Source organism: Ammospiza nelsoni, chromosome 4, assembly GCF_027579445.1.
Source record: "Ammospiza nelsoni isolate bAmmNel1 chromosome 4, bAmmNel1.pri, whole genome shotgun sequence".
Lineage (NCBI taxonomy): Eukaryota > Metazoa > Chordata > Aves > Passeriformes > Passerellidae > Ammospiza > Ammospiza nelsoni.
In genome coordinates, this window is record NC_080636.1 from 76,078,774 (window position 1) to 76,093,834 (window position 15,061).

At 37.3% G+C, this 15,061-nt stretch overlaps 1 protein-coding gene across 2 annotated transcripts; it reads right to left on the reverse strand.

Annotated features, from left to right (window-relative positions):
- Window positions 1-296: 296 nt before the first annotated feature.
- Window positions 297-15,061, reverse strand: FBXO8 (F-box protein 8). Of its 2 annotated transcripts, none has more exons than XM_059470519.1 (6): window positions 14,864-15,061; window positions 12,516-12,858; window positions 10,237-10,363; window positions 3,330-3,448; window positions 1,682-1,878; window positions 297-935 (listed from the first exon to the last, which is right to left on the reverse strand). In XM_059470519.1, the coding sequence occupies exons 2-6, from the start codon at window positions 12,845-12,847 to the stop codon at window positions 748-750; spliced, it is 963 nt and encodes a 320-aa protein (XP_059326502.1). In that variant the 5' UTR covers window positions 12,848-12,858; window positions 14,864-15,061; the 3' UTR covers window positions 297-747. The 2 variants fall into 2 exon arrangements, with proteins under 2 accessions (XP_059326502.1, XP_059326501.1); XM_059470518.1 differs by having other exon boundaries at window positions 12,516-12,855; window positions 14,864-15,049.

Below are 15,061 nucleotides of genomic sequence, written 5' to 3' on the forward strand. Positions count from 1 at the left end.
GTAAAACGATGTAAACCTCTCTGTACACTGCATGATTTCCCCTGGATAACCCTTCATGGCATCAGGGTTCATCTAAAATAGAGCCTGTAATCTTTAAAACTGAGTGAATAGCAGATTGGCAACATGCTAATTCAAGTTAATAACTATAGTATAAAACATCAGCTTCAATATTTTAGAAGTGTTCTATCATCTCCTAGAATAAACTTTATTGTAGTATTCAGATCAATGTTCCTCTAACTTAGGTATCTGAGGTAGTTAGCATTGTAAAAAAATGCAAACGAAAAGTCAAACACTAATTTAAGAGATAAAAGGAGAAATTTTAGTTAAAATACTTTACAATAAAATAATTATGATTATAAATCTCTTTAGTTAAATATATACACATTACATGGTATTCTAAAAAGAATGAACTTATTAAAGTTTCAAGCAGATCTAATGCACAAATTCACCACTTTTTCAGCTTAGACTGTAATGTCAGTTTAACATTCATAAATGGCTGTGTCAGACTAATGGCATTGTTTTGTGCAAAACTAAAAAAAATTATGAAAAAAAGTCGTTCTGTTCCCACAGTTAATAGATAGAAAAGGTAGTTTACACATACACACACTTACACACACAAACTTTGATTGCATACAGAGGTTAGAATGACCAGCACTAAAATAACCCCCATCTCTACAAAATAATTAATATCTTGAATTGATGTAGTTTCTGAAAATTACAAATTTTAAGTGCTAGCAAATTGTGCTTTTAGGCAGCCACGTGGCCAATAAGGTAGATGTTGTCATAAAGGTGCCCTACAAAATCTTCACTAATATTCTGTGCAGCTCGTCGTGTGTTTCGGATGAATTCCCTCTTTGACATTTTGTTCTTCACGTGAGGGCTTGTTAGATCAATCGAAAGGAGAATCAAAGAGTAACACAGTACATAAACTGCATCTAGACAAGAGAGAATAAATAAAAAAAGTTTAAAAAAGAAACTGGGATCATTGAAAGTATTTTTCCCTGTCTAAGAACCTTATGATCTTTGTCATCTAGGTTCATAACTTTATACACATATACATACACGTATATGTACAACTACTCAGAAGGGTATCCATAGAAATAAAATTTAATATGGCAACTTTCAAAGTGATAATGTCAGCACACTGCCAAATGAGAATTTACAAATCTCTTAATATTTCTACATAACCCAAAAGCCACTAAGGGCTTTATACATTTTCATTTAAACTGATTCCTGAAGTTTGAATCAACTAAAGCCAACATCCTGGAAAAGCTTATCTTTTAAATATGTAAGCAGTTACACTGCTAAAAACTGCCTCCTCCAACCAATTAGAAATACTTGTTAGCTTGTATGCGGCCCAATATTCCCTTTCATTTCTGTGAGACTATCCACAAGGTAAAACGTTAAGTGTGTAAAACTCTGCAAGAGGAACTTCAGAAAAGAAAAAAGCTCAAAGAACATACAAAAATGGAAGAAAGATACCATGGAAATAAACCAAACTAATCAGCTAAAAGAATCTCTATGTTTTTTGGGTTTTTTTTTTAAATGAAAAAAATCTTCAACAAAATTTTTCAATTTTGTACTTTCAGATATACATGTTTAGGTGCCAACATTTAAGCTGTCAGAAATAGTAGCATCATCCAGAAGTATAAAGACTGATCCACAGCTCATTTTTGCTTACCAGGGCTAAGGCCAAGCTCTCTCATCAAATCAGGATTACAAGCACAGAATCTGTGAGAGAACTTTGTTATGAGAGTTTCAAGGTACTCCCCACGCTCCTCAGGAGCATGAATGTGTCTGAAGAACTCTCTCAGTGCATTTGGCAAGAACTGATTTCTGAAGTTGTGCAGCGTCACAAGGTCATCCAAAACATCTCTCCTGGAACAACAAAAACCCGTATCATTAGAAAGGTTTCTTTTAACTATTTAAATATGAAAATGTGTAGATGTTAAAAATAAAAATTAAAGCTTTAGAATAGTATGAGCTTTTGTTTTGTTAAAAGGCAAAATTATCACTAACAGCACAAAGATAATATAAACACACATTCTTCGTCTATTTGTGGCCAAATACTATAAAAACATACACAAATAAGAACTCAAAGTTTGTATATATATTCAATCAAGGTCTACACAGAGGCTTTGATTCCTTTAATCTGTGACAAAACCATTAAAAAGACAGTAAAGGGAATAGATTGATGCATGCCACACATTTTGATGTCTAAGTAGAAGCTGTTACAGGACTGTCTTGTTAAAACCAGGCTTCAGCTAGGCAAAATTTGCTCATGGAAGTCCACCAGAATGTGATGTCCTCAAGTACTTTGCACTGAACACAAACACACATAAAAGATTCAGACCACACCTATATTGTCAGATGCAAAAAAGACAGTAGAAAAAAATTTGGAAGCAAATTTGAAGTGAACCTAAGAACGTTTTCCTATGTTTAACCTGATTTTTACCCTGCTTGTGAGTTTCAACATTTTAAAAAGTAGTTTTTATTTTTAGTGTCTGATCATACGCTGTTTATGAAGGGAAGATAAATGGCAGTAGGAGTCACTAACATTAACTTGCAATCTCATCCATTAAATGGTTTGTATTTTTATTATCGTCTAGGAGATTTATAAATCTCAAGTTTTACTGCACAGGACTGCCAGTGGTGATAACATTACAGACTCTTTTTATTCCTTTAGTAGCACAGGCTGAAGAGGATGAGAAGCAGGAGAGAATTCCTGTTGAAGCGCTGTTGGCCCTCTGCTCTTCCTACTGAGGTGCAGTAACTATTCTCCTCCATGATACTGCCCTCCCCCAAGCCGAGGGCATGAGAAAGCACTGTGGAGACAGAACATCAGGCAGGGACAGAGCTCCCCTCTGCAGCTCCTGATGTCTCCAAGAGGCTGCTCCCTTCCCTGTCAGGAGGTGTGTGCAACTTCCAATCAAGAAATCTCAGACAACCAAATAACGGTTAGATGATTCAACATTAGTTAAAAAGCCATCATTCCTTTGTAAAGTGATAATTACTTTTTCTGAATAAGATCCGCAAGAAAGGGGAAAAAAACCCATCAAGTCAAAAAAAGCAGCAAAATATCTATGTAAGATTTTGTGAGGATGTGAGATTTATCATTTACAGGTGATATTTTTGAGGATTCTTATTAAGTCCTACAGTAACATAAATACTTGAACAGAATGACTGTTCAGATTTAGAAGAACGATTACCTAGCTGCATTGTTTTGCCTTTTTACATCACTGAAGTGGCATCTCTACATTCAAAATATTGTTAAATGGGGCTGAACGTTGAAAATTAATAGAAAATGCCTTAAGAGAAATTTTAATTACCTTTCATCAAGGTAGATTCTCAGCTTCTTCCAATTCAGTGTTCTTGTGCAAAAAATAAACTTAGCTATTTCTTTCGGTGAATCATCTAGTATGCCTTTGGACATAAAGTAGTTGACACCCTGAGATAAAATACAGGTACATATAAATATGTTTAATCTTCATAATGTATTTAGGAACAAGTATTGTACTTCACAATGTAGGACTGTAATCCTACGAATTAACTGGTTTGTTTTTCAGAATGGTTCGTCCTCCTCTAAATCACATTTCAACATGCAGAATACACTCTAAAATTATAAATCAAATGCCAAGAGACAATTTAATGTTATGGTTGAGATTTTACGTACAGTCATAGTAGAAAATTTTAAATTATGAACCCCACAATGAGCATGATGGTTTCTTTAATAATTTCTTTACAGTGTATATCAGCATTTTCCTTTTCATACTATTGTAATAGTATTTAAAATGTTGTAAGGACCGTAACTGTTAATTTCATAACTTTTGCAAATAAGAAAATCTTAGCCATAATGTGTTTAGTCTTCAAGGTCTTTCATTAAAACAGTAATGTTCTCACATGTATACAATGTACCACATTCAAACAGATGCATTAAATGCATTTGTTTAAATGTGTAATAATGCAAATAAACACAAGCACGCTGATTTCAAAGCATAGGTAAGTATCAACATATATAAATATGCATACACATAAATAAGAACACTACGCCTAACATAAAAATAGTTTAAAAATACAGAATTGCATATAATTTATAGTCATGATTTCCAGAATTTTACACTTTTACCAAACACACATTTCTAATAGAATAAATATGGCAAATTTAAAGTATTTCAGTGATATTCTGGATTCTCTCTGGTAATTGAAATATCCCAAAGCATAACACTATTTTCCTTACAACCACAGAAATCAAAACCCAACTAATGGATTTAAAAAATGTTCACACTTTCCAACAGCAACAATCTAAACCTTAGAACAACTAACCAAGTTCTTCTGATTCAATTTGGCAGGGGCTGGGAGCAGTTCTCAGCAATTTTTACCAAGCAGTGTTGCAATACTTAAGTACAATAGATCTTGACTACAGCATAAGGATGAAATGTAAAATGAGTAGGACAGTGCATTTCTGCATAAAATAATGTACCAAGGCCACAACCTAAATCACCTTTAAAATATGTCTGAAATATTTTTTCATAAATTTTCTGATATCAAACTATCACAATATTTTTTAAGTCTGCCATTTAAGTTTACATTACAGCTACAAAGATGTAGGGGCAACCTATCATTCAGTGTGTATAAACTAAACTTCCCAGTGCTCTTGAATTCTGTGTGAAAAAGAAATAAAGGGCTGAGTGCAGGTTTGGAACATTTTGTGAAGTGTCTTAGTAAAGCAAAATCTTAGTTGCATAAAGCAGGAAAATAGTTACAATATATGTTTAAGAATACAAATTAAAAGCCAAAAACCATGTGTAGTATTAACTAGCTATTTTTACCAGTCCACAGTTTTTGCTTATAGATTCATAGAAAAGAGCAGTTAATCAAGACACATTTATTTTGTTTAAATGATGGTTTATAAAAATAAATAAAAACAGAAAGGTTTTTAGATAGATAAACCAAAAAGCTAGCAGTGTTATGCCCCAATTTTACGAAAAATCTATATTTAGGATGACAATGTAACATGTATTGCTCTATCATCTTGCATTTCAGTCCGAATTAGCTCATATTGAAGGTTGTTCATAATACGGATGAACAACACGTTAAGTACTTTCTCGAGTCACAGCTAAATAAGAAATTAAAAATGGAAGATAACAAGGATTTTGGGAATTTATGTAAGATGAGCAGCAGAATATCTCCTTTACATTTATCCCAAGTTAATGAGATTCATGTGTTTGCTTCAATAAGAAGTATTAGCTTAAGACAGTACAAACTGAAGCCTGGTGGGGAAGTTTTGAATAGCATTCCTGCTGCAATTAATAAACATTCTGCAACAATCCAGCAACCACCTAGCATGACATAGCAGAGGCACGATGACAATAACACCCTCTTTAAGATGGTAGGTTTGTTTCTCTGTGACAGTAAATGCTGCAGTTTCTTTCTCATGCACTAACTTGCAGCTCAGTGTAGGATCACCATCTGACAAGCTACAAAGTTTTTGGATTATTATTCTCTAATTCCTTTCTCCCCTACCACACATAATGCTTGACACTATCTTTCCCTGTGAATGTACTTTTGTCAGCTCATTCACAGGTAAACAGGGTTTAAATAAAATACAGTTCACCACATGCCATGGTTTTTAGTTGCTTTTTATTTCATCCTAAGCTATCAAAAATACTGTTTGCAACAGTAGAAGCCTGATTTCTCTTTTAAGTTTTTAAATTTTGTCTCACAGCAAATGAAATTTATTTACAAGATTTACAGCATGTCATTGAATCTGCTTTCCATAACACCGCAAATACTACCTTGAAAACCTCTCAGAACCCTTGCTTCAAACAAATCATTTTTGGTAGCTAAAATGGTCACTTGTGGCATATATAGTAGCTGAAGTAGGTAGCCCTACACACTATTAAAATCTATGCTAAGATCAGTCAGCTGGTGATTCTCTTAGGAAACATTTGACTGCAGTCAGGTAGGCTACTCTGTGCCATGATCTATCAGCTCTGAAGAGGCCTTTTTAACACTTGGGAAACATGCAGAATGAGCACATACACTATTTTTTAAAATTCTAATTCAGAGGGCTGTAATATTCTTAGCATTAGAGAATTAGGAAGGATGCCTTAAACCTTGCCTCTGTGGCAAGCATGTTATCCCTGAATTTCAGACAGCTCTGGATAAAATATTAATGCATGGAAGTGTTGATTTAAATTACACATGCAAACAACAACTTTAAATATAGACAAACAGTAACAACAAAAGCCACTTGTTTTATTTCAGTATGTTATTTTTTACAGTTTTTTCTTTTCCTTGCACACAATGCTTGTTTTGCCAGCTATTCTATTAGAGCACTGATACTCCTTGCTTGTTTTCTACCTGTTTCCAACAGTCTTTGGATTTGTTAATATCCATACAGGATCTCTAAAATGGAAAACTTTTCCTTTTAAGTGTTGATTCCATTTCTGCATTGACTATCTTCTTTGCTAAGAGTACTTTCAGAGCACTTCAGTACAGCAGTCAACATTAAAACTTTTGTAGTTGCCTTTGGCACCTCTGTTTAGATATGCATACAAAACAAACCAGACATAGCTTAAGTTAATGGCACAGAAATTTTGGAATCAGTATCTAGTATAGTAGGGTCCCAACTTCTGCTGGTGATTCTAGGTAACACTAACATTATTAATAAATAATAATTAGACACATATGGTATCATTGTTACCATTTTTTTAGGGAAGTACACTCTCTCAATGTTCTGGAACAATGTATTGATGAGATATTGTATAATACAAATTTTCATGACTGTTTTATTAAGTTAGGAATCAAGTCATTTGGTGGTCCACATCAAAACAAATGTGGACACAATATGTAAGATACATTGGAAACAGTGTCTCTTTCACTGTATGCCTTTAAAACACAGTCTCAGTGAGCCAAACAGAATAGCAGAAGTTGCAAATAGTATGCGGACATATTTTTCATGTTACAGAGAGTCCATAACTAATAATTTACAAGATTAAACCATTCTGATTTTAATGTAGAAATATCAAAAAGTTTCAGCTCAATGTTGCTTTCAAGCTTTTTTTATAAATCACACAAACGATTTTCTTTCCTCTACAACATACACGTACCCATACTATTCTTCTGACTGATCAATCAAGGCATCTCAAAAGTGGCTTGCTTAGTAGATCGCTATGAAATAGGGCAAGTTTCAAAACTTTGCTTAGAAATACAGCACAGTAAACAATCCATCATCTACAGACTATCTATAATTAAAAGTCAGGTAAGATTTACACAAGTGACTAACACAAGTGGCTTTACACAAGTGGCTAACAATTTATAACCAGGAAAAGGTCAGAAAAACCTGGCCTCCCTGTCAAAAACTAAGGGCAGCTTGCAGAACGAGACAATCAGAGTAGTGCAAAGACAGGTTTAGTATAAGCACTGTCTTACTGTACTTTATTATTATGCTGTGCAAAGGAAATATTGACCTCACTAAAGTCAGGGAGTTTTGGTACAGTACAGATTCCACAAGGTTCATAAAAATAAATGCTATTAAATAGATCAGTTAGAACCATTAAGGATGAAAAAAAAAATAGAACTTCTTTCCTGACCAGAAGATTCTTGTTTGTACCTTTATTTTCAATTTTAGCTACAAAGCATTGATCCATGTAATAAACTTGACTAAATATTTTGTAGGCAGTTAGAAACTGGATACAAAACAATGGGAAATAACTTCTGGTTGCTTACAAATTTTGAGTTATAAGCACACGAGATGAAATGAGCACTCCATGAGAAACATTTCACAAACATCATATACTCTTTAAAATAAAATATTACAGAAATCAGGTAGGCAGATTAAACAACATATTTATATTCAAGTGCTAATACTAACACTAAACTATCCCCTCTCTCCAAAGAAACAACAAAAACCAGGTTCCAAAATCTTGTCTACAATGGTGGCGCCATACGAAAAAAACCCAACAAAACCACCCAACCAACAAAAAAAACCCCAAAACCCAAACCAAAACAACAAAACCAAAATAAAACAAAAACCCCAACCCAAACATGCACTGGAGGTTTTTTTTTTTCAGATTACATGTCATGTGTTTAGGCACATCCTTTTAGCAGAATGTGAGCACCTGCTATGAATTATGCAAGCTCATGCACACAACCAACACGTTAAATTACAGCAGATACCACAACACCATGCACACAACAATGGCTAACCAGAGAATCCTACCACAAAGTGTGCAGATGCTCTTCCCTACCCCGTGAGCCACCGCTAGCTCTGGAGCTGTTGCTGTGGAGCCTGGTTACCCATTTTCATGACATGGGCGGTGTCCTTTGGAGAATCTTGCTCCTGTGGCTGTAAGTATTCCTATTTTTATAGTAATTTGATCAGGTCTGTTATCAAATGTAAAGCAGAGTTTGGCAGGAAATTCGGAGACACAATTTGTAATAGTGGAATGTCATCTCATACGTTCCAGTCACAGTGTCCTTATAATAATAATAATTCTGCCAATATCACAGTTGTAAACAGTTAAAGCAACAGTATTTGTGAATTCTCCTGAAACTCAGGCCCTGAATGACTCCTACCAGGCTACGGTGCTCCACAGGGAGAGAGGAACAGAGCCCTTAGGAGATACCCTGAGGTTCTCATCTCTCATTGAAGCAGAGTATTTGTACTTCTATTGTAAAATATAACCACAAGAAGCAAGAGTAGCAAAATAAAGTTAATACCTAATTTAGGTATGCTGTAAGTTAGCTCTAATTTGCAGATCTTATTGCCCTTAAAAATAATGAATCTTCTATTAAGTGCCTTTTCTGAAGGCTCCAAATGCTTTAAAGATACCAAGATTACTTTAAATAAGGTTGAAATATAATGGCACATTATAAACTGAGATAGTTAAATGAAAAAATTGTGTTAAAAAATTGAAATACAAAGAAAAATTTGGACAGACAATGCTACCAGCAATATACTTGATGTATTACTGAAAACATGTAAGTTGCCTAAATATTACATCTACTTAGAAAGCTTTCACATTTATTATTAAATTTGTGAAAATTCTGCAGAAAAACAATACTAATCACTCAAGTGGCCAGGCGCTGATGTCTCGATGCTGTTTATCAGAGTTCAAGGCAGAGTTCTACCAGAAAAATTACAAAATACTCTATTTGTGACTGATAAAAGTAATGGTATCTTAATCAAGCAGAATATGAGACAAAGCAAGAACTTAAATGAAATTACATTATTGCAAAGATTCACAGAACTGCTTTATTTATTTTACCCCATCACACGTTCACACTTTCTGTATCATATCAGCTGAGTGAGATTTGATCCTAGAAGTGTTTCTTTTCATATCTCAATCCTTTTTCTACTTGGGATTTATTCAATTACCACTTCCATGTATGTGTGTAACTATATGCAGGAAGCCGACAGCATTTTTGTGCAGTACTGTGTACACTCTTTTCCTAGGAAACATGAAACAGGAGTCTTGTTTTATACACAAAAGACTCTCTCTGTCACTTGGGCATTAACTGTCTATCTCCCAGGCAAAAGCTGTCTACTCTCAAACTGTTTTCTTCTTTGAAAGGTGACAGACTGAAAGCAGAAACTGACTTTTCCAGTTAGCTACATGAACTTATAAATGAAAACCTTTCAGTCTGACAAGGGATGGGGTTTTTTTGAAGACAAATTTATATTGTTCTATAAGAAAAGACAGTGCACAATAAACACCTACAGAAACTAAATCAAACTGATCTTCAGGATAGTTCAGCAGTAGATCTTTTTCATACTTCAAGATTTGCTCCTTGATAGTGAAAATAGGTGAAAATCCCCGACAAGAAAATGTGATTGCAATAGAAGTAATCAGACTTTATACCTCATCCTGCTTTGTCTAAAGTGAACCAAACTCAAGCTCTGCATTTTAACATTTTTATTTATGTAAGCTCAATGTTATGCTCTTACAATTCCCCTCTGTCTCTTCAGTTAGGATATCTGCCTTGTTCCTAAGTTAATATGTGGTTATGAATTTCTGGCATCCACAGAAGTGTACAGGCCACTTAACAGGCAAGTCATGTAAATGATGTGCACAGGTACAATTATAAAAAAAAAGACCAGGATACTGCTCATTAACCACCCCTACAGTAAAACAAACACTGATTAAAACTTTGTTTTTAGATGGATATAATTATAAAAAAGCAATTAAAATTATTGTAATTGTTTATTACTGTCAGCAACAGTTCACTTACCTCATCAGGGTTGGCATTAAAGGTGAGACTGCCCTCATCTAGCTGCATATACAATTTTCTAAAAGAAAATCCTAGAGGCGGATTCTTATTGTATATAGAACAGTGACCCCAAGTGGATTTGCACAACCTATGAAAATAGAATTAATCTATTATAAAAATTCCTTTCCAAATTTCATGGATTTTACAAAAGCAAAATGTAACCAACACTGCAAAGCTAATACTTGAGCTATAAGAAAAGTTAGAAGTAGGTTACTGTAACAGTTATTAAGTTATTTTGCCATGTTTTTCTAAAATCTTCAATTATATGATTAATGTTTTCTTCTCACAGAGGTTTTGGTGTATTTGAGTGCAACATCAAAACCTATCCCAGTAGGTGGCATCATTATGACAACCACAGAGCAGGGATCTCTGGCACTCCTAGAACCTGAACACTGGAGGACAGTGACAAGTTGTTCTCCTGGGGTACTATGACAAATTAAAACATTCTGTTTCTTTTCCTGTGCCCCAGTTGTGCTGCGAATTGGACACTGTATCTGCACACAATTATGCCTTTAATTCGGCCCCTTCCCCATCTGTCCTTCTTCACCCAACTCTTCTTCCTCTTGTCCTAACTGGCCAGTCCTAACAACTAGATCCAGTCCCATCCCTCTCTATCTTCTATAACTTTTGAGCTTCTTTCCTTTTTATTCCACCCTGACTCCATATCAGTCTCATCAGTTTCTGTCCCTCATCTCAGTTCCTTTGATGATACCATCGGCAATTCCTTTTCCACATCAGATTCCTTATTGAACTGGTAGTTCTGCTTCAACACACCTACCCAGTAACTAATTAGGAACCATGTGTAGGACCCAGCAGGTAGTCACTGGAGATATAGCAAAGATTCTGTTTTCAATTCTGGAACCTGGGTCTTATTTGGACTGAGTTAGGAACTGCAACCACAGTACTTGCCAAAGTTTAAACACACCCTTATACGTGTGGAATAGTGAAGATTTTTACAGAGATTATGCAAATTGAGATTTTTATCTATTGCTAAATCAGGATGCATTTTCATTACCAAAAGAAATGTGGAATAAATGTGAGTATTATTTGGAAAGACTGCACAAAAAATGGTTGAACTGTTTCCCAGAACGAACTTCAAGGAAAATATGTATCTCCACCCCACATGTTAAGAATATATACTGCATGTAATTAAGAAGCTCTACTACAAGCTTTGGTCTAAGGGATTTATTTCTATTTAGGTTGGGTTTGAGACCAAGAACTGAGCACAGTACAATGCATATTGACAAACTTAGAAGCTTACTGGTATCCTTCACTAGAATTCCTTCTCCTGTCAATAGAACAGTCCCCAACGGCAGAACAATTGTGACTAAGAAGTTATGCTGCATTATCCTTTGCTAGGTTCAAACGCATGATAGGAAGGGAAACTGCTTAATTCAAACGCAGCCGGGCAAGGAAACAGATGAGGGGAGGAAGAGATATAGAGCATAATGAAAGGTAAATAAACAACCTGAACAGCAACCCAACTGCTACAGTAGTAATATTGTCTGTTAAGGGAGAAGAAAATGTTGTGAAAGAAGCTACAAGTTCTGCTGACCGTCTACTCTAAAGATTAGTATGATTTCATCAGTGTTTCCTAGTGTTGCAAAACATAAAATACCAAAGAATATGTTAATTACATTTTGATATTACACTATTTTATCTTAAAAATGTTCCTTTATTTATTTCCCAGACATACAAATTCTGCATATGTTATACATAAACGTGTTTCAAGTGTTAGGCTGCAGAAATTTCACTTGAGAAAAAAACAACCTTTTCTTTCCTCCCTCCACAGCCATCTTCCAACAAAGATACCTAATTTGTGTCAAGTGTAGCAGATGAGTTCTCACTTCTCTTCCTTTGGAAGTTTGGCTGAATATGCTTGCTTGCTTAAGCTAGACAACTGTTCAAAGTTCAGAGAAGTAATGATACAAACACCTGAGATGTGCTTTGAGATAATACAAAAGTGAAGACAAGTCCCTGTGATGCTATCTCAAACACCAGGTGTTTAATAATACACGTGTACACTTGTGCCAAGCATGCTTATGTATGTAGCAATGTCCAGTAATACCCCATGCTAATTAGAAATCCAGAATAACACATTTTTAAATGATATATGTTTCCTCTTTACAAATCTCATTTAACTTAGGAAACCTTTGCTAGGTTAGAAACACATACTGAAGCAAATTCAAAATCTAATACTTTTTACTATGCCCAGGTGATATTTCTTTTTTCATGCTTACCCTTGCCAGAGGAGCTCATCATTAGCAAGATCCTGCCAGACACATGATGCTAGACAGAGATCAGTTGCATTCAGGTATGACAAAATGGTAAAACTGAGCTCTGGTGGCAACATTTCCAGGTTAATGAATCCTTCTTGTTCTTTAGATTTTCTTGTCTTCAGCAGGTGGTAGATGTCAATGCCTCCTTGAGCTTGTTTGCGGTGGCTCGTATTGGAAACGTTGTTGTTAGCAGGTATCCTCCTACCATGCTCTCTGCTAAGATAGCCTGGTCCACTGTATCCTTGCTGCTGCAATTGCTGGTTTCTAGCAATTCTCCAGAGTCCCTGACCCATCTGCGAGCCTGCTGGACATAAAATCCAAATTAGATATTAACAGCTATTTGTAAACATTTGTAAGACAGGCTCAGCACATAAGAGAAATGTTAGGACTGATCTGAATAGGTAGAAAGTGAGTTCTGGCAAAGTTATGTTGACCAGGTAATCAGTCTTCATAGGGCAATTGAAAAAATACTGAAAACAAAACCTATTAAAAAAACCTAGAATTTTTTCAAAAGTTTCCATGATCGAAGAGCTACAAAATTAACAATAAGCTTCTTCAAAGAGTACCAAATATTATCTATATTGTATGCAAGTTAAGAAACCTTAGGCTTCAAAACATTTGGACTTCTTCAGACTTTCTTCAAAATTTCACAAAAAGACCTTATTTAGAGTCAATGAAGGACTCGTTAGAGTCAATGATTGGATAACACAGTGGCTGACACCAAAACAAAGTTTAATGACTTCAGTGACAATGCAGTAAGGATTCTGAGTCCTCAGAAACAAGAGAAAAAGTATCTTTCCAAGCTTTCATACCTAGTAGCATAACATAAAGCCTTGATCATAAGATACTCACATACTTATACAGAGAATATCACTGCAGAAATAGTATAAAAAGCCTTTTTGTAATGTAAAAAAATAAATTAAAAACATATTTGCTTTTAAGGACAAACTGAAGAAATTTCACAGAAGAAACAAAATGAGACAGAATTTAAACCAGTCTAAGACCAGCTGCTGAAAATCACAAGCTCTGCTATTTGTGTAGCTATTCAGCAGCTTATACGCCATTTGTTAGAACACATAGAATTTTCCCAATCACGTAATTACTTTCAGCTCTGTAATAATCCAGGATGAATGGTTTCATAATAAAAGATGAGCAAACCCATTGTTATGAAGCCTTTTAAGTAACGACATCAAAGACTATATTTTAAAATTATTTTGAACCTATATTTTCAATCTTCAGACTCAGTATACCACTCAAATGCATGTTTTCAAACGTCTAATAATGTAATCTTAATTGAAAACTCTTGATAGCTTGGCTGGAGTAGCTACCACAGTAAAAATAACATCGAGCTTGTTTATAAATCGCTGATCTTCTCTTGCTCTGCCTGCTATCTCTCAAAGTCTGATTTAAATTCTAATTGTTGCTTCCTCATGTTACTTTGCTACTTACTGCATAATCAATTCTTTTGCAGTGCTGACAAGCATGACAGGATGCTAAACGTAATCTAGATTAATGCTGCATTAGTACTGGATTCTATTTTATTCAATAAAAAACAACACGCACTCTAGATATAAACACTCTCCACTTTATAGTAACTGAGCCCTACAGCTGCTGATTTGCAGCCACGATTATCCCAACAGGAAAACGTTCCTTCCTTCGACGTAAGCCTGTCGAAACTGAAGCTTCGTTCATAGCAGCTGCATTGCAAGCGAGGCCTGCTGGTCCCCCCCGGAACGTGAAAACCCTTCAATCCCCACTGCGGGCCACCAGGCTGGCGGGGGGAGGCACAGCCCGTCCCGCAGGCCCAGAGCCGCCCCGGGGAGCCGAGGCCCGAAGCCGCCCAAGGCCGCACCGCGCCCCGAGAAGCTCCGCAGCCGAGCCGCCGCCCGAGCCGCTCGTCCCCCGGGAGAGCGGCACAGGAACCCGGCCCGGCCAGAGCCGCTCGTCCCCCGGCAGAGCGGCACAGGAACCCGGCCCGGCCAGAGCCGCTCGTCCCCCGGCAGAGCGGCACAGGAACCCGGCCCGGCCAGAGCCGCTCGTCCCCCGGCACAGCGGCACAGGAACCCGGCCCGGCCAGAGCCGCTCGTCCCCCGGCACAGCGGCACAGGAACCCGGCCCGGCCAGAGCCGCTCGTCCCCCGGCAGAGCGGCACAGGAACCCGGCCCGGCCACCCCGCTCCCGGGGCACCGGCGATCGCTGCGCGGCGGGTGCCGCCCCCCGGCCCCATTGGGCCGCTCCCGGAGCCCCGGCCGCCGATTGGCCGCGCCGCCCGTCCGTCCGCGCCGCGGAGGGGCCCCCGCGGGGCCTACCTGTGCCAGCTCCGCTGCAACCGCCGCCGCGACGAGCCCGGCCCGCCTGCGTGCGAGGGCCGCGCCGGGCAGGAGGGGCTGCGCGGGCCTGGCGGCGGGGACGGGCGGACAGGCCCAGGGAAGGAGCCTCGGCAGGGAGGCCGAGCCCGCCGCCGCCGCCCCGACTCCTGCCCGGGCAGCTCTGACGTCCGCTGTTGT